The sequence below is a fragment of the Phodopus roborovskii genome, unplaced genomic scaffold, assembly GCF_943737965.1.
Source record: "Phodopus roborovskii unplaced genomic scaffold, PHOROB, whole genome shotgun sequence".
NCBI lineage: Eukaryota > Metazoa > Chordata > Mammalia > Rodentia > Cricetidae > Phodopus > Phodopus roborovskii.
Genome location: NW_026126571.1, coordinates 29,817,184 through 29,837,787, shown reverse-complemented (window position 1 = coordinate 29,837,787; position 20,604 = coordinate 29,817,184). Strand labels below are relative to the sequence as shown.

Here is a 20,604-nt window from a genome sequence, read left to right as displayed (position 1 = left end):
TGCCACTGCCCACCCTGTCCACAGGCTGCAGGCCCAGAGACACAGGGAGGTCTCAGCTTCTCTACAGGATGCTTTTGAACTCATAAACTTCTGATAACATAAATGAACAAGTCCACAACAACATAACCACTTCACCACAGGGAAACATAAGGCATTAACAGAACAGTCGGCCTGAACATCAGATGTGGACCTTTCCTTGAGTGAAGATACTAACAGAATTTTCTAAAGCTTTCCTTCTACACCTCTATGCTGTCGAGTTTTATGTCAACGTGGTACAAGCTGGAGTCATCAGAAGTGAGGGAGCCTCAGTTGGGAAAATGCCTCCAAAAGATCATGCTGTAGGCAAGTAGGGCACTTTCTTAATTACTGACTGATGTGGGAGGTCCCAGCCCATTGTGGGTGGGGCCACCCCTGGGTTCCGTAAGAAAGCAGATGGAGCAAGCAACAGAAGCCAGGCAGCCCCTCCGTGGCCTCTGCATTGGCTCCTGCTCAAGGTCCCTGCCCTTGGTGAGTTCCTGTCCTGACTTCCTTCAAGGATGGACTTCAGTGTGGGAGTATAAACCAAACAAACCCTTCCCTCCCTGACATTCTTTAGGTCATGGTGTTTCACAGCAACTGTAATCTGAACTGGGACAACTGCAACACTCTGCGACCCCCTGCAGTGTAAACTCTGTCTGGGATCCAGGGAAGCATGGCATCCAGAGTTTCCCTCAGCTCACAGCTGGAAGTGACCCAGCCTGCTCCAACTAGAGAACAAAACACTAGTGGTATAATCCTAACAGTTTCAAATCTATCAATTAATGAGATGAACATTCCACAATAAATTCCAGAGTTCTTATTAAATGAGTACACTACACCACTTCCCCCAAACAAGATGGAAACCCACCCTGAATTCAAGTATAACTCAGATCAAAATTCTCTCTGGCTGTAATGGGCAGCACTGTGTGCTGGTTGTCCCAGCTAGTTCGGAGGCTGGGGCAGAATTGTGGCTAACAGCCAGCCTGAACTATACAGGAAACATCACACCCTCAGAGGAATGGTGGGGAGAGGGAGGAGGAGGACTCACAGCCCAGTTCTGTCGTCTGTCTATCTATGTACCCGGCATTCCAGCTTCATCTACTTATTTGCTTATTTATTGATTGGCTTTTTGAGACAGGGTCTCACTATGCAGCTCTGGCTGTCCTGGAACTCACTCCGTAGACCAGGTGGGCCTTGAACTCACAGAGATCCACCTGCCTCTGTGTTGGGAAATAAAGACAAGTGCCACCACACCCAGGTCATTTCAGCTTCTTGAGGGAGGCAGATGAGTAGGTGGCCCCTGTGCTCATCCCTTTGACTGAAGCAAATAGCTCTGCATACCCACCCTCCCCAGCCACAGCTCCCCAAGTAGGCCAAGGGGTGAGCAGTGAAATCTCCCTAAAGCACTGCAAACACGACTCAGTCTGAACCATGGGTCATTTATTGAGTTCCAAAACAAGCCCGGTGAGTGCAGTGTGCTGACTGACCTTCCACAACCAGAGGGACAGAGCAGCTCTGGGTTTTGCTGTACTGTTTATGTCAGTTTGCCCAGAATCGAAAACTTTAGAATCAAACCACTTTAGCCTATAGAAGACTTGCCTTGGGGCTCTCAAAAGTCTTTCTGATGATAGAGATCAACAGAACTCCACCCCACTCTCTCTGATCATAAAAATGTGTTTTTTAAAACTGTTACTTTTTAAATGACGTGAAACTAACGAGAAGCGGCTGCTCTTAGACTCGTCCTCTCTGGAGAAGATGACTCTGTGCTTCACTGCCTTCTGCCAGGCCTTGCAGAGATAGGCTCTGTAGTCTGCGTCTCCATCACCCGGGAGCTTGGAGGAAGCAGGCCACTCTGCTGAGTCCGAGGCTTTCTGCATTAGACTTTGCGTTGTTGCAAACAGTACCAAGCGGTACTCCGTGACGAGCCTCTCTAGGAGCTGAGAACACTTCCTCAGAGTAGATTCCTGCAGGGCCACACTCTCTCCTCCATTGGCGCGGTCTGTCCAGTAAAACGCCGACAGGCTATCCACAATGAGAATGCAAAGAGAGGGGTGACTACAGAACAGGGTTTCCAGTGAGTGCAGTGTGAGCAGTAGCTGCATGCTGCTGTTGCAGTACGCCAGGAAGAGTCTCCCCAGGCAGAGCTTGATGGTTTCCTCCGAGCTTTGCGATAGTCTGTGCTCAAGAACTGTCACAAGCCGGAGCATGTCAAAGTGGTAATCTGTGTCAATAAATAAGACTTCTATTTGCAGTCCACCCTCTGATTTTGGAAGTATACATCGGGCTGTTAAATGATAAAGCATTTCTGTTTTTCCCGTTCCTTCTGGACCATGAAATTCAAAAATATCACCTGTGTAAAATTCAAAAATGTCAGTCAAAGATGCATCTGTTAGCAGTGGGCCGCAGAACAAGCCTCAGAGAGCTTTACAGAGAGATGTCCTGGGATCTGAGCTAAAAATCCAAACCCACTTTTAACGTGGATCTGCATAGGCAAATGCAGATAAATATACAAATTCACACAGGATCTCTGATAAAGTTTTTTTTTTTTTTTTTTTTTTTTTTTTTTTTAAGTTGGCACTGAGGATGAAATGCAAGTCCTCAGCTGTGGATGATGCTACCACTGACCCACACCCCCAACCCAGTAGTGGGATATTAGCCAGCACCAAGAAAACATAATAATAATAATAAATGACCCTCTCCAGGTGTTTCCTTGAAAAGGACAGGTTATAGTCATCCTTCAGCATGACTCATGGACGGATTCAGCACTGGAAGGTTCTTCTGGAAGTGGCATCACAAGGTTCCCCAAGACCATACATTAAGAGATGCCCAGTGTTGGGGCTGGAGAGATGGCTTGGTGGTTAAGAGCATTGGCTGCTCTAGCAGAGAACCCAAATTTGATTACCAGTGCCCCCCATGGCAGTTCATAACTGTAACCCCAGTCTTAGGGGAATCTAACACCTTGTTCTGACCCCCATGGGCACTGCATGTAAGTAATGCAGGCATTCATGTAGGCAAAACACTCATACACACATAATGGGAGGAAAGATAATAAAAAAGAAATAGAAAAAGTTTAAGGTTAAAGCCTTAGTTGATGGCTTAGTTCATGGATGATGTCTCTTCTCTGTTACAGATTAATGGTAAGTAGGTATAGAACATTACACCTGAATGCTGTCACTAAGTCTTCCAAAAAAACCTAGCACCCTTGTCTAGCTGAAGTGCTGAATGTGGCAACTTGAAGTGAAGAGTGAGAAGAAACAAAGGAGGAAGAAGGGGGAAAAGAGAAAAAAAGAAAGGAAAGAAAAAAGAAACAAAAACCCTGGAGGTTGTCACTTAGAGCTGGGGTAATGTGAATGGTTTGACCCTGACAGCTCTTCTCCAATAGATGCTAGGAGGAGGAGGGACTGACAGACTGAGGTAAGAGGCAGAGCTAGAGCCTTTAGAACTCCCAAGAAAAGGTCACAACAATCACCTCCCTAACTGTGTAGCCAAAACACTGGATATGCAGATCATAATTCCCAGTTCTGAGGACTTAGCAACTGGGCACTGCAGTAAACACCTTTCTCCTGCAAATGCATTAGAATGCTTCCACAGCACAGACAGATCCTGGAAGTGGTACTGACTTAGAACTCCAGTCTTGGGTGTGTAGTCTGCCCACTGAGTTCCTGTTTAGCTTTATAGCAAATATAAATGTAAGCACACACTTTTGGTAGTGACTGAACATGATAGTGTTTCTCAAAGGGTCTATAATGTTTGATGCAAAGATGTGCTACAAAACTTTGCTCTAACACATGTTTCCTAAGGTCTAACTCATTCGTGGTGAGATGACGTGCTTTCCTATGGAGTACGGGGACAGAGATCTGCTGTACTAGCCAGCCCTCAGTCCTCTGCACTGAAGGAAATGGCAGTAGACAGTGGCACAAAGGCAGTGCAGGCAATGCAAGCATGGCAGACAGCAGAGAAAGAGTACGTGTATGGAGTATGTTTATGTCTGTCACTCTTCTAGCTACAGCTGTGCCCACTGGAGCTGCTGAGCCCGAGGAGGATGCATCACTTCCCTGATGACATCTGGGGCCAGTTGGATAATCAAGTAACAAATCAAGCTGTTTCCTTGCCTTAGTCATCAAACTACTTTTCTTTCCAGGAAACTTAGTATCCCTTCACTTCAATTTCCATTCACCAAGCAGTTTTTGACATTGAGACTCCTAACATAAAAAGTTCCTTTTTGAAATATCCACACTAAAATAATGGGTGTGTTGATAGACATGTGTAATCCCAGCATCCCTGAGGGTCAACCTCAGCTACCTAGTGACTCGTAGGCCACCTTAGGTTAAAAGAGGACCACACTCAAACAGACAAAACCGCACAACCCTCAGCCTGTATTACTAGTTCCAATTACTTTCATTCAGTAAAATGAATTGGTTTTCTGGACACACAATGCATAGACGCAATGGGAAAGAGCACAAAGAAGGGTGAAGAATAAGAATAACTAGACCTCCACAGTACTGAAGGCTTAGCAAGCTATTCAAATTATGATGACATCAATCCAAACTAGACTGTTATAAATTAAGGGGAAAATAGTTGAAAATTATGAAAGAGAATGGTAAGGGACTTAAAATAGCATGGCAGAGGGACTGGAGAGATGGCTCAGCAGTTAAGAGCACTGGATGTTCTTCCAGAGGACCCAGGACCCAGATTGTGGCTCTCAACCACCTATAACTCCAGCTCCAGGGAATTCAACACCCTCTTCTGGCCTCCATGGGCACAGACATATAGGCAAACAAAACATTCATACATATTATATAAAATAAACAAATGTTAGGAAAAATGGTATGCCAGAGTGAATCTATTTAAAACAAAACTACAGAAACCAGAAAAGAAAAACTAGAGAAACAGAAAAGATGTAAGACACAAAACAATGAGCAAAATGGTCAAATCTTTATCTCATCAGCAGTTACATTAACTTAAATGGATTAAACATTCAGTCAAAAGACAGATAGGCAAAATGGAAGAAAAAAAGCCAGGATCCAACTGAGAGCATCCTACAATGAATAGACACAGGTTATAAAACAAGTGACAAAGGACAGAAAAGACACTGTGCAAGTAGTTGTTAAGCACTTTATTATTATTGGTTTTTTGAGATAGCATCAGATAACTGGGTATTCTGAACTCTCTAAAAAACTAAGGCTAGCCTTGAACTCCTGATCTTCCTACTTCAGCCACCCAAGAGTAGGGATTAGAGGTGTGTACCACCACAAGGTTGAAGTTGCTACAGTAGTATCTCATTCAATGAACTTTTAAAATAAAAGCTATTATCTGAGATAGTGCATGTCTCTGAGTGCACACGTGTGTGTGTGTGTGTGTGTGTGTGTGTGTGTGTGTGTGTGCACAAACATGGGTACATGTGTGTTGAGTATGTGTAGGCTAAAACTATATGAAGCAAATTAGATGTGTTGGTTACATATAATCTCAGAATGATGAATGATGAGGCATTTGAGGGTGATCACAAGTTCAAGGTCAGCCTAGGCTATATAGTGAATTCCAGGTCTTTTTGCTTTCAATAACCCAGGTAAGTAGAATCATGTGGATTGTCTTAGTCCACCCAGCATATCATTGTCAAAATTTTAAAAATATTTTATTTTTATTACATGTATATGTGTAGGAATATGCATGTGAAGGCAAATGCCTAGGAGTCAGGAGTGTCAGTTCTCCTAAAGCTGAGATGGTTATGAACTACCTGATTTGGGTGCTGGGATTACAGGTGCCAGTCACTGCACTAGTTATCCTTTCTACCGTCGCTGGACATTTGTTTGCTTCCACCTCATGGCTGCTTCAAGATGCAGCATCAAGTCCCACTGTCTTCTACGGAAGCTCTATACTGTTCTCAGCGACGACTGCCATTTTCCTGTCTTAGCAGAGACATGTGACAATTCTGGTTTCCTAGCAGCCTTGCCAGCACTAAGCTTTTTGCTTTTGTTTTAAATAATGTCATCCTAATGGGCATGAGGTATAAGGGGCATTTTATAATGATGACTGGGTCAGCCAACAATAAGATATAGCAATAAGAAACTTTTGTATGCATAATACTCAAAGCCCTAAAACACAGGAGGCCAAATAGATGGAATTGAAGGGAGAAATAGATAATAGCCAGAGATGTCAATAGCTTACCTAGAAAATGGGATAATAGAACAGCCACAAACAAGTGCAGCAAGGAAGCCGAAGTTAGCACCAGCTAGAACCAAGAGTCATCTAGAGAGCACTTGACTCAGGTACAGGAGAATACACAATCGTCTACAGTGCACATGGAGTAGTTTCTACATTAATAAACCACCTGCCACAAATTTATTGAGCACAAGCCTCAGGTAATTTAAAAAGGCTGAAATCAAAGAAGCATGCATTTCCAACCAGAAAAGAATAAAAACAAACCAATGACAAACTAGAGATCTTTTTATTTTTCAAGCCAGGATCTTGCTGCACACAACAAGGTGGCCTCAAACTTTGAACTTCCTGCTTCAGTCTCCTGAATGCTGGGATCACCCAAATATACCAGCATGCCTGGCTGCACATCTTCCTGACCTTGGAATAGGGACTAAAGGTCTTGTACATAACACTAAAATATGAGCAACAGAAGGGACATTAGAACCTCAACAAAATTAACAACCCCATGCTTCAAAGGAACCAACACAGCCCAGACAATAGGGAAAGGACAGCCAGCAGGGAAGGGTAAAGCAGGACAGCAGGCTGTCAATCTAACCTGACCAGGATGCTGGAGCCCAAAGACATCTGACAGTCCTAGGATGCGGGGAATTTGGAACAGACACTCTTGATGGTCACAGGTAAAACGTGAAGCTACTCTAGAATCACTTTAGCTGTTTCTCCAAAGATGAAGCAATACAGAGTTGCCTTATAACCTAACAATCTCCCTTCTAAGTACAATACCAAAGGAACCCAAACCCTACATATCCATAGAAAAACTGTACATGAAACCATGGCAGCACTATTCATAGCTTCCAAAATTCAGAAGCAATTCAAATGGCTACCAAGTAGTAGTGCATTCACATAGAGACTATTCAGCGCTACAGAATTGGCTACTGGACTGGAGTGATGGCTCAGTGGCTAAGAGTACTTGCTGCTCTGCAAAGGATTCCCAGCACCCACATCATGGCTTCACAGCCCCTGAAATGCTTGTTCTAGGGGATCCAATGCCCTCTTCAGACCTTGGCAGGCACCAGGGATCCAAATGGTACAAAAATATATGCACTGACAAAACAATCATATGCATAAAATAAATAAATCTTAAAGGGGGAGGGGCTTGCTACTGATTCATGCTACAAAGACAGATGCGAAGGGCCACCTTAATTACACGAGACCTCCAGAAAGGGCAAGTCCACAGAGAAAGCTGGCTATGGTTGCCCAGGACTGACTACTGGTACAGATGGGTTTCTTTCTGGTGTGAGAGTTCTACAACTATGTGACTGTGCTAAAGACAACTCAATTATAGGCATCACCCTGGAACTAAGCTGGAGCCCTCAATCTTCCCTGTAAGCTTTCTTAGTACCCAACAGGCTAGTACCTATTTTTCCTGCTGGAGAAATATTAACAGAACAACTGGGAAGCTCAGGGCTACCTTGCAGCTCTGCAAACTTCTAAAGAGAAAGAGTAAGACCTAGACCAAGCAGAGTTCCCATGAATACTGAGTGTTGGTAAAGAGTCCAGTGTTTGTATTGAAGATGGCATTCCCTGACAGATTGGAGGGTCTGGAGCTCCCTGTCCTGGTGTGCCTCACTTTTGGCCTACACTGCCTCCTTCTAGGACTATATGTGGACATGGACACGCAGGTACACATGTGATTATGTGTGGAAACTGGTCTCACAGGACTTCCTCCCATAGGCTTTTCCACTAAGGGATGTTTTACCATGCACCGGTGAATCTTCATCGGCAAACAGGTTGGGTTCTAGTTCTTTCAGGGAGCTTCTGCCTTCAAGCCGAGCAAGGAGCTTACAAAAGAAAAAGAGGAAAACTCATTACTTAAAGGATATTTATGTAAATTTCAAAACTCTTAACACCATAATTTGAAGATTTAAAGGAAAATATTAAAAAAGAAATACAGTTTAGGAGAAACGTTATTTATGTTTAAGAGACTTTATTATTTATGTGTGTGTGTGTGCATATGATGTGTATGCCAGGGCAAGGTGGTAGCAAGCACCACTGTGGTTGCTGGAAACCTAATGTATCCTCTGCAGGGGCAGCACACACTTCTACCTGCTGAGCCATCTCTGCAGTCCCTGGTTTTTGTTTTGTTTTGTTTTAAAAGATAGGGTCTTCCTATATAGCCTTGGCTAGCTTGGTACTTGCTTTATAAGTCAGGCTGGCCTAAAAAACTCATAGGTCTACCTGCCCTCTGTCTCCCAAGTGCTGGTGTTAAAGGCACATGCCATCATGCCCAGTCCTGTTCGCTTATTTTTAAAATATTTGCCTTTTTATTTATATATCAAATATACTAATGAAAATAAGTTTGAGCCCTCAAATGAATAGTTAGCAACTGTAGGGTATAAGGCCAAACTTCTAGTGGCAAACTATTTTACAATAACACTTTTTGTACTTATACCAGTTATACAGTGGTCTGATTTAATTGGTCTCATTTTATCTAGAGGGGAGGGATCAAAGGGGAAAGGCAGAGGAAAGTTAGGCTCAGCTGTATTTAAAAGCAAGCAGGAGTCCAAGTACATGGGCCACAGGCAGGCATAGCAGGCATGGGAGAGGGTACAGCCAAAATGCATGAAAAGTATGGTGTTCAGGCAAAGTAAAAGCTGATTTGAATTGCAAGATCATGTTTCATGAAACAGGTAGGCTACTTGATTGTATTTAGAACCATTAAGGACATACACCTCTGGGTGAGTTTATGAGGGTGAGTTTAGACTGAAGAGGAAAGAACCTCTGTGAATGTGTGAGATTCATCACAGGAGCTAGGACTAAATAAGAAGGAAAGTAAAGTGAGGGGCAGGGTCCTAGTTTCCCCTCTGTTGCTGTGATAAAACACTCTGACCAAATGAAACTTAGAGGAGGAAAGGATTTAACTGGCTTACACTTCCATGTCACAGGTCATCACTGAGAGAAATCAGGGCTAGAAAACCAGAAACCAGAAACAGAAACCATGAAGGAACACCACTTGTTGCTCTCTGTCTCATGTTCAGCTAGTTTCTTAAACAGCCCAGGACCAGCACCTATGGATGGTGCCATCATAGTGTGCTGGGCCTTTCAGGGTCAACTAACTAATAAACAAGATGGTCCTCTACAGACAGCCTATTGGTCAGTTTGATGTAGGCAATTCCTCAGTTGAAACTTGCCTCTCAGATCTCTCAGATGATTCTAGGCTGTCCCTCACAAAAGCAAACACGTTGCATCTTCTTTTACTTCCTAACCAAGAATGCAGTGGGAACATTACAATAGACTTAAAGCAAAATAAACTCTTTCTCCCTAAGTCCTGAAGTGGATTTTTTTTTGGGGGGGGAGGGGTTTGGGTACCTGGTTGTAGTAACAAGAAAAGCAACTAATACAGAAAGCAAGGAATGGAGCCTTTGCTGTAAGCCTGACCATGTGGTTCTCTGGCACTGGAACTGTTTGCAGGAGGAATGTTTAAGAGTTTAGAGCTATGGGCAGAAAAGCTCTAGAAAGCTGTATGCAGAGCTTAATGGATCATCCTGGCGGGAGTTTGGAAGGCCGGAATGTGGACAGTGAAGGCCCAATTCCCATTAGAAATGGGACTAGAGGCCATTCAAGCTACATTCTACCAAAGAATCTGGCTGCATTTTGAACTTGGGTGAGACTGAATTAAAAAGTAATGAGTTTATTTGTTTGGTGGTGGAAATCTCAAGACTGGACAGCAGTGAAGCCATGCCCTGGTTACAGGCATCCAAACTGCAAGAGTAAGGGGGTCATAGAGTCTTATGCCATAGTTCTAGAAAGCTGCCGAGGCCAGCAATGTGTGGCAGGTTTGGAGGTTATTAGGTGAGGCTGTGATGATGAAACCTAAGTTTCAATAGAGACCTCAGAAGATGCAGGACCATGAAGCATCCCCTGGGAAAATCTGCAGCATGGAATAGTTCAAGAGGGAAGTTATATGTGTTACAGGCCAGAGCTGAAATGGAGGGACTTCCCAAGTCCTTTGGAGCTGGTGAGATATGACAGTCAGTCCTAACTGATACCACTGTGTTTTTACCTGCCCAGAAATGAACTACTCTATCCCAGTCATTAGAGGGCTCAGACCTGAGTAATGATTTACACAGATCCCCAGTGATGACTAAAGAAACGTTACATGGAGCCAGGCATCCCTTGAGTGCTGTAGACATTTTGCTTTGGGATGTCTGGGAGATCCTAGTGGCCTGCAGGTGAGATAAGAACTGAATAATGGGCAGTGAGGTATTAACAACTGCCTTTGCTTCTGTAAAACCTGCTTATCACTATGGGAAAGGGATGGGGTGGTCTTTTTTACTACTATATAGTGGGAAAGTAAGCGCCTGTCCAGCTATGGGTTCCTGGATACCTTTCTAATGTCTGTTTGGCTCTAGAGCTGTTTGGCTCTAAGGCTGCTGTCTTTCTGCTAGCAGTAAGAATACTTCATTTAATCTAAATTTGACTTGAGCTTAAGTCTTTGGTTTCTCCCAGTAGATTCGACATTACAACAAACCCCCAATTCTGCCAAGGGTGCCAGGCGCTAGATATGGAACTAAAGGATTTAACATTTGTGCTGCTAGGTTCCAGTCTTACTTTGGTTTGATCTTTCCTTGTACTTCCATTCCTCCCTTTTGGAAAGGAAATGTTCACTCCGTACCACTGTGCGTTAGAACTATGTTGCTTGGTATCTGATGTAACAGGAGGCCACAGTTAAGAGACTGCCTTAAATTTCAGAAGAGCTTTGAACAGTGGTGGAACTGTTAAAGGCTACAGTGATTTGACATTGGAATAAATGCTTATTTGTACTGTGAGATAGCCCTAAAACACTGGGGCTATGTCCCCCACAGCGATGGGCTCATGTGTCTCAACACTTCATCTACAGGTAGAGATGAACCTCAACTGAAGTGAGCCTGACTGGGAGAAGTATGCCATTGGGGTTGGACCTTAAGACTTTTTGTCCAGTTACCTATTCTGCCAAGATATGAAGTGAGGATTCCCAGATGCATACTTCTGCTGACATGCCTTGCTCTCCATGACAGACTGCACCCTTAAACTGTACGCTGAAATAAACTCTTTCTAAGCTGCTTATCAGTGGCTACAACAATGAGAAGGGCCACTAATACACATGTTTGGGTAGACAAAAACAAAAGATTTGAACCTGTGCATTACAAAGCAGTCTTCTGTAATTAAAGACAGACACTTAGGACTGCAGAACCAAGATGCTTCCCCAAACTTCAGATTTCTCTTCCATTAAGTGAGAAAAGCAAAAAGTACTTCCTTTGTCAGAGACAGAGTAATTGATTCAAGTATGGGCTTACTGTGGTCATTTCCAACAGATCACCCCAGTGGCTGACAGGGTAGAGAAGGCTGACTCTGTCATACAGGAAGCAGAATAAATGACTTAAATGTCAAAACAAAACAGAACAAAACAAAAAACCTAACCTTCAGTGTTGGCAAGATGGCTCATTGGGTAAAGACACGTGTCACCAGGCTGAAGATCAGTATCTGCCAGGCTTTATTACCATAACTTCAGCTGCTATTTGTGTTTACTGTGCTATCAGGGTGTGTGTGTGTGCGCGCGTGCGTGCGTGCGTGCGTGCGTGCGTGCGTGCGTGTGTGTGTGTGTGTGTGTGTTCTTTAATTGCCTCAGCAACCTCATTTATTGTTATTCTCTTTTTCATATGAGAAACCTGTAAATTTCAGAGCTACGATTTAATCAAAATCTCTCTGGATTCTAAAACCTAGAATTTTCTACTGTGCCACACAACCTTGGAGTCACTGTCAAGGTCTAATGAAATCTAGCCACAGGTACTAAGGGGAGTTTTGTGCCTATTAAATGGGATGTCAAATCAATCACGCTGAGTGAGGCAACTGATTTTCCCTTTTTTCAGTCATCTTCACAGCTGAACAAACACTGAACTGTTCCAGCAACAGCACCATCCCTGGGGCACACTCTCTGCAACAGGGACAGCACTCACTGCACTGACGCTCACCTCTACGTGTCCTATAAGAGGTGGTCTGGCTAGTCAACAATGGCTGTCCCTGACAGAAAAGCCAAGAATCGGGCTGTTCAGTCCACGATGTAGGCTGGATGTCTCAGCTGCCTTTAGTCTAAGTCAGAATCCCAAAGGAGATTCTAATCCCAGTGAAGTAATGTCTCAGCACGCAAGATAGATGAATTTACCAGTGAGAATGAGGGCAAGCAGGCAAAACACAAGAAGCTCCCTTCTTTCACGTCCTTTTATGGGCTGTTAGCGGAAAGTGTGGCCCAGATTTAGGGTGTGTCTTCCCACCTCAAAATATTAAATTAAGAAAAATTTTCTGCTGGGCGGTGGTGGCCCATGCCTTTAATCCCAGCATTTAGAAGGCAGAGGCAGGCATGTCTCTATGAGTTCCGAGACCAGCCTGGTTTACAATAGCTAGTTCCAGGACAGGCTCTAAAGCTACACAGAGAAACTGTGTCTCGAAAAAAACCAAAGAAAAAAGAAAGAAAAATTTCCCACAGGAGTACCCAGATGCTTGAATTTTAGTTGATTCTAGATATAGTTTAGATGACAACCATTTGTCAACTTGACACACAAGTACATCTCCTATGTCATGCTTAATTTCCAAGTGAAAATAATAACCAGGTCATAATTCCACCAAACATGATATAATTATCCCATACACAGCTGCAAACACATATTTTAGATTCTTCTGATGAATGTTTTAATATTTTAGTGCCTCATAACATAAATATGATAACCACTGCTATTGTCTCTATTGATGCTACACATTTAATGCAGGTGTATGCCTAGACATGTTCTTAACAAATTACAACAGAAACACCCATGCCAACCACAATCTACATTTCTGCAAATAGTTAACTATCTTCCACCTATCCATTCTGTATTTTCTTCACCCACAGCAAGCTCCTGTAAAAAGCTGAGCAGGGATGGTGTATGCTTGTTAACTTCTGTGTTGGGGAGGCTGGCCAGCATATCTTTATTGGCAAGTTCCAGGTCCCAGTGACAGACCTTGTCTCAAAAAACAAGGTGAACAGCCCCTGATGAACAAGACCTGACGCCAACCTCTTGCATCCACGCACACATACATGGAAAGAAAGGGAGGGGAGGAAGGTAGCTGGAATGGATAGTGGGCAAGGACAGAAGGCAGTTGCCCGGAGATACATGTTCAATGTGGAAGTTTGGCTTGTCACAGATATTCCCTAAAATCAGAGGATGTGCTGGCTAGTTTTTATGTCACCTTCACACAGGCTAGAATCATCTGGGGAAAGGGAACCTAACCTCAATTAGGAAAATGTTACCACTAGACTAGCCTGTAGGCAAGCCTGTGGGGCATTCTCTTAATTAGTGATTGATGAGAAGTGGCCCTGGCCACTGTACCACCCCTGGGCAGGTGGTCCTGGGTGTTATGAGAAAGCAGTATGAGCAAGCCAGTAAGCAGCACTCCTCCATGGCCTGAGCTTTTCCTGTTGACTTCCCTAGATGATGGGCTACAAGCTACAAGAAGAAATAACCCTTTCCTCCACAAGTTGCTTTTGGTCATGGTGTTTTATCACAGGTATAGAAAATAACTGAGACAGAAGATTGAGCTAGGCATGATGGGTGGTCCATGTATACAGTTTCTGATGCTTAAGAGGTCTAGGCTAGGGGAAATCTCAAGTTTCTTGTCTGCCTGGACAACGTTCCATCTCAAAAAATTTAAAATATAATAATAAAATCAGAAGACTAATTATTTCCACATGTGAAATTAGACGCCTCATCCACTTACAAAATTCAACATGCTCTTCAGGGCATGGACCCAGGCTTGGATCTCAAACAAAGCATTTGTCTATATTACACACAAAGACAACTGTTGCTCCAATATGATATGGTTAAATCCCAGGATTCTAAATTTACTCCCAGAAGGGCTGCTGCTTTATAATTACTTTTTTTTTTAAAGCAATCATTCTATAAGAGGAAAGGAAAGACAAATGCATAAAAACCAAGTAAGACTAAGATATGCCTTTAAACACTACTTTCAAAAGCAATTTACAGAGACTAAAATTTAAACTTAATAAGTTAGTATTTCATTAGGTATGTGATTAAGTTTTAACTGGAAAGGGGCATTTTAGAAATGACTCAGTGGGTAAAATGCTTGCTTTACAAGCATGAGGCCTTCAATTCAGATCCCCAGACCTATGTAAAGCCAGGCAGGTACAGTAGTGTACATATGTAGCACACGGGTAGAGACAAGAGGATCCCTGTAGCTTGTGGGCCTGTCAGCCTAATTAAGCGACCTCTGTATACAGCATGGAATATGTACATGTACATACAAAACACAGACTTTATTGGGAAGTTACACTAGACCATGTTTCAAAATTTCAGTTAGATATGTCTACAAGATCTGAGAGAGAGCTGGGAAAGCATGGTTTCAACTTTTTAAAACACCATTGTTGATATTGAACCCAGAGCCTTGGGCATGGTAGGAGTGCTGGTTGGTTCCTTGTCAACTTGACACAATCTAGGGTCATTTGGGAAGAGACTTCTATAGAGAAAATATCTCTGTCAGACTGGCCTGTAGGCCAGTCTATGGGGCATATTCTTCATTCATGATTAATGAGGGAGGGCCCAGCCCATTATGGGTGCTAACCCCAGCAGCAGGTAGTCAGTCCTCGGAGGTATTTCTCCATGGCCAATGCTTTGATCCTTGCCTTCCCTCAGTGATAGGCTGTGATTGAGAAGTGTAAGTCAAACAAACCCTTTCCTTCCCAGTTGCTCTGCCATGCTGTTTTACCACCGCAAGTATCACAGTGCTGTCTGACCTATACTAAGCCATTACAGTGTGACTGGAATAGACAGCACAGAGGTTCCTCCATCTTCTTGCTGAGGCTATTCCAGGGTTAACTAGAATCTGATCTCATGGAAAACAACCCAACTCTACTCTAGGAGCCAAAGGTCAGGATGTCCTTGTTAGCTTATCTTTGTTAAAAATGCCTGTTTGTGAAGAACCCCCTCCAGCTAACTGTTCATCTTAGCTGCCTGTTTGTGTAGGAACAACCTCCCACCTTTGCACCCTGGGCAGCTAGCTAACCACTTGTCCTAGTTTGTGTTAAAACTTCTCACTTCTACCTGGCAGTGGTGGCACACGCCTTAATTCCAGCACTCGGGAGGCAGAGGCAGGCAGATCTCTGTGAGTTTGAGACCAGCCTGGTCTACAAGAGCTAGTTCCAGGACCTCTAAAGCCACAAAGAAACCCTGTCTCAAACAAACAAAACAGAAAAAAAAAAAACTTGTGAAGCCCCCTGCAGCTGCTATGGGAGATGCCTTGATGAGGTCTCCACCCTTATAAAAATCCATATTCTGGCATTCCTATGTGTCAGCCCCACAAACACCTAGGTGTGGTCCCAGCCAGCTTGAATAGACTTCCAACTGATTGTAAACTGTCTGAGTATTCATCTGGTGGGCTACCACTGAGCATGTACTGAGGCCAGAGACGGCATGCAGAAATCAGATCTTATGCCATATGGATCCTGGGGTCCAAAGTTGGGTTGCAAGGCTTCATGGCAAGCCCTTTACCCAATAAGGATCTTATGAACCTCTACCCTCCTTTTTTGAGACAGGGTCTCAGGGAGCCCATGCTGAACTGAAATTCACTCTGTAACAGGATAGCCTTGAACTCTTGCCTGCTTTCATGTGGTGCTGGAGATCAAACCCAGAGCCCTGAGTATGCTTGGCTAGCACTCTACCAATAGAGTGAGTTAGAGCAAAGGCTTTGTAGGAACTTTCGATGGAAAAATGCCAATCACTTTCATTGGAGATAAAATCTTGACACATTTCCCCATCTTCTCTGTATTAGTTACTTGTCTTAATGCTGGGAAAAACTAGCAGAAGGGAGAGAGGGAGGGACAGAAGAGGGGAAGGGAAGGAATGGGATTTGTTTTTGTCTTACAGTTCCAAGAGACACAGCCCATCATGGCGGAGTAGCATGGTGGCTGATCACATGGCATCTACAGTCAGGAAGCTGGGGGGGAGGGGATAAAAAGTTTTGCTCAGCTCACTTTGCTTCTTTTATTCAGTCTGGGACCCCAGCACATGGAATGGGTATTTAGATGGTCTTCCCACCTTAATTAACCCAATCTAGAAAACCCCTTGTAGACATGACCAGGTGTGTGTTTTCATGGTAATCCTAAAAGTCCATCAAGCTGACAACTGAGATAAACCATCACGATTTAACTTTCCCTTGCACATGCTCCCCACTCCCACATCATTAGAGACCCTAGGTGTTTGGAGCTCAGTGTGTAGTGTAGGCTGGGGTTTCAGACATGCAGCACTGGAACCAGCATTTAAGAGCAGGGAATACTCTACAACAGCGAACACTAATGATGCTGAAGGCAGAATCAGTGACTGGGAGCTAACGAAGCAGAGGCTGAGGGCACAGACCATTCCGTGACAAGCAAAAAAATGGGACTAGAGGTGGAGGCATCACAGGGTAACAGGGTAAGGTCTTGGTTTTGCTTTTATTTGGCAGATATTCTGGCAGAAAAGACATAGTAGAAAAAAAATGCAGAAACCAACCATGGTGGTTATACTGTAATCCCAGTACTCAGGGGGGAGAGGCGTCTTGAGTTTAAGACATCTTACCTACATAGTTCAAAGCCACCCTGGACTATAAGAGACTCCGTCTCAATAAAACAACAATACAGAGAAATGCAAAAGGAAACAACCATAGGATAGCAAGACAGAATCCTTTCCTCTTTGTTTAAAAAAAAGTGTATTTTAGCAGGTAGTGGTGGCCCATGAGTTTGATCCCAACACTTGGGAGGCAGAGGTAGGCAGATCTCTGACTTAAGGTCTATAGAGTGAGTTCTAAGACAGCCAAGGCTATACAGAGAAACCCTGTATGGAAACAAACAAAAAAGGGTATTTCAGGGGCTGGAGCAATGGCTCAGTGGTTAAGAGGACTTGTTGCAAACAACAGCAAAAACATGATCATCTCATTAGATGCTGAAAAAGTCTTGGAGAGATCAGGGATAAGAGCAACACACCTAAACATAATATAAGCAATATACAGCAAGCCAACAGCCAACATGAATTTAAATGCAGAGAAATTCAAAGCAATTCCACTATAATCAGGAAGGAGACAAGGCTGTCCACTCTTTCTATATCTATTCAATATAGTACTCGAAGTTCTATCTAGAGCAATAAGACAAGTAGAGGATATCAAGGGGTACAATATGGAAAGAAGTCAAACTATCGCTATTTGAAGATTATATGATAGTATACATAAGTGACCCACCTAAAATCTACCAGGGAACTCCTATAACTGATAAACACCTTTAGTGAAATGGCTGCATACAAGATTAACTAAAAAAAAAAAAAAAAAAAAAGTAGCTCTCCTATATTCAAATTATAAACAGGCCGAGAAAATCAGGGAAACACCACCCTTCACAGTAGCCACAAATAACATAAAATATCTTAGGGGTAACTCTAACCAAGCTAGTGAAAGACTTGTATGAAAAGAACTTCAAGTCCTTTTAGAAGGAAATTGAGAGGGGGAAAAAAAGAAAAAAAGAAAGAAAACAAAAAGAAGGAAATTGAGGACGAAATCACAAGATGGAAAGATTTCCCATGCTCATGGATTGGTAGGATTAACAAGGAGGGCCCTACGGTGGACACATGGATCTCCCTGGGAAAGGGGGAATAGAAAAGATCTCGTGGTGGACTAGGGACTCCTCCTCCTCAACAAATCACTTCAAATACCTCTTAAAATGCCAGTTCAGGGGCTGGAAACTATAACTCTGGTGGTAGGCCCTTGCCTAGTATTCATGAAATCCTGGGTTCCATCCTTGGCAGTGCATAACCAAGCACACACATTTGTGAGGCAGGAGGATCAGAAGTTGAAGGTTAAGGGCCAGAGAGATGGCTCAGCAGTTAAGAATGTGTACTGTTTTTTACAGAGAACATGAGTTTGGTTCAGGTGACTCCAGTTCCTGAGAATCTGACACCCTTTTCTGGCTTCTGTGGCCTCCAAATGCATCTACACTCAAGGGTATAAATCAACCCACAGATATACATGAGTGCACAGTTTATATAAGCAAATTAGAGAAGTTTAAGGTTATTCTCAGCTGCACAGCAAGTTCAAGGCCAGCATGAGCTACCTAGGTTCTGTCTGAAAACATTTAGTATATCCTCCAATAATTTGTCTAACAGACCCTCTTTTGGATGGCATACTTTTACCATTTACTTTATATTCTTAAGACAGCTCCAATTATTATTATTTTTTGTTTGTTTGTTTGAGAGAGGAGTCTCACTACGTAGGCTCTGGCCGGCCTGGAAACCCGCCTGCCTCTGCTTCTTTAGTGTTAGGATTAAGTGTACACCACCACGCCTGTCCACTTTTGTCGTTTCTTACTCCTCTTAGCTACACAGTACTGAAACCATTGACACACATGGTTAATCCATTCCTGAAAGAAAAGGCTTGCGTAGCTCTGGAGACACAGAGCGCAATGTATTCTGGGATAGCGAGGGCCGGATGCCACAAGCACATCAGAGAGACGAAGCAAGCTACTTCAGTATCATCTATTTCAGAAAACAGATGCCTTAACTGGCTGGCGGCCTCGCTCTCCCCACTCCTGCAGCACAGCTCGCCATGGCTGACAGGTTGGTTCCCTGGAGGGTGCCGCGCAATCCCCACAGTGGCCCTGGGCACCGGGTGACCTTCCCTAGTGAAGCGCGACCCTCCCACCGATCCGAGGCGCCTACCTCCGTCCCGGATTCGGCCTTGCGAAAGTCGCTGCACATTGCCCCGCCAGCTCAACTCTCCCGCCAGCAACGCCATTTAGCAACAGCCAGTCAGACCGGCAAGCCCTATGCACGCATGCGCACTGGGCAAGCGGTGGGGGGGGGGAGGCGCGAGCGTGCGCAGTAAAGCTGCTCCACCCACTCGGTGAAGTCAGTCTTATTCACTGCCTCTTTCTCTGCAAACTGTTAGTTCTTATGTTTTCTTTTCTTAATCTCAGACTTGTCTTTATTAGGCAAAATTAACAAGTTGTATTTGATTTTTAAGTTTAGTTTGATTATTTTTCAAGACGTTCTCCCCATGAAGTCCTGGCTGTTCACAAACTCGTTCTGGCCTTGAACTCTGAGATCCATTTGCCTCTGCCTCCCAAGTGCTGGGATTAAAGCTGAGCACCACCACTCCCCCCGGCCTGCTTATTTTTAAGAATTTTTTAAATCTTCTGGCCGTTTCCGGCCGTGGCGGTGCACTCCTGTGATGTTAGCACTGGGGAGGCTGAGGCAGGAGAATTGAGAGTTCTAGGTTAGTCTGGGCTATAGCGCGAGATTGTGTCTCAAAAACCAAAAAAACTGCGACAAACATTTACTGATTTGGGCTGTTGGTGCGCCAGTGATCTAAGCGAACCCTGAGGCCAGCGCAGGATGGTCCCTTAGCCCAGGAGACCAACCTGGGCAGCACAGCAGACCTGTACTAAAAACAAAATTGATGCCTTTAGTGAGCAAGCTCTTCTGGTCGGTTCTTGAGGCAGAAGCTGCTAGGTGTGTTATTGATAGGTAATTGAGGAGGAGGGCACAGGAATGTATATTGAATTGAAAAGAACTGTCGAGATATACTGAGCCTGTGAGTTACCAAGCTCTTGGTTTGATTAGTTTCTTTTCCCTTTTTGTTTTGTGTGTTTGTTTTTTCTTAAAGTGGTAGAAATACAGGCCAGCACCAGTCCTAGATATGATACCGTTAGTTAAGCATTCTTCCAGTTGAACTATTTTCCCCGGGCCCATTTTGTTAAGTTCTTGGGTCAAGGAAAGAATGGAGAGGAGAGTAATTTTATCACTATTGGCTGTCAAATGCCCACTGATTAAGTACATATAGAATGTTTTTACTTTGTCTATCTACAAGTGTACATCTTATATACACAGTACACGCTAATGTAGTGTCTGTACAAGATAGACTATACACCACATATCAGATCTGTACTAGGAATACATCTCAGGGGACATGCCTGAATGAAGTTTATGACATATTAGATCAGTTACTGGAACTCTTCTGAAAAATCACTTTGCAACAAATATGTTAGGTTGTTTCCTTGTGATAAAGTATGAATTTGACTCTGTCTCTTGTCATACACTTGAAGCTGTATAATTAAGAACTAATGCTCTATGCTGGCTAATTTTATGTCAACTTGACACAAACTAGAGACATACAAGAGGAAGGAACCTCAACCCGAGAAAATGACTCCACAGAATTTGGCTGTAGAGCATTTCTTAATCAGTGATTGAAGGGCAAGGGCCCAGCCCATTGTGGGTGGTACCATCCTTGAGTTGGTGGTTCTGGATTGCATAAGAAAGCAAGTTGAGCAAGCCATGATGGGCAAGCCAGTAAGCAGCATTCCTTCATGGCCTTTGCATCAGTTCCTGC

At 43.7% G+C, this 20,604-nt stretch overlaps 1 protein-coding gene across 1 annotated transcript; it reads right to left on the bottom strand.

Moving 5' to 3' along the window:
- Positions 1-1,599: 1,599 nt before the first annotated feature.
- Xrcc2 (X-ray repair cross complementing 2) lies at positions 1,600-18,993 on the bottom strand. Its single transcript, XM_051203057.1, has 3 exons — positions 18,936-18,993; positions 7,931-8,012; positions 1,600-2,368 (listed from the first exon to the last, which is right to left on the bottom strand). The coding sequence occupies exons 1-3, from the start codon at positions 18,972-18,974 to the stop codon at positions 1,653-1,655; spliced, it is 837 nt and encodes a 278-aa protein (XP_051059014.1). The 5' UTR covers positions 18,975-18,993; the 3' UTR covers positions 1,600-1,652.
- Between the last annotated feature and the right edge of the window lie 1,611 nt (positions 18,994-20,604).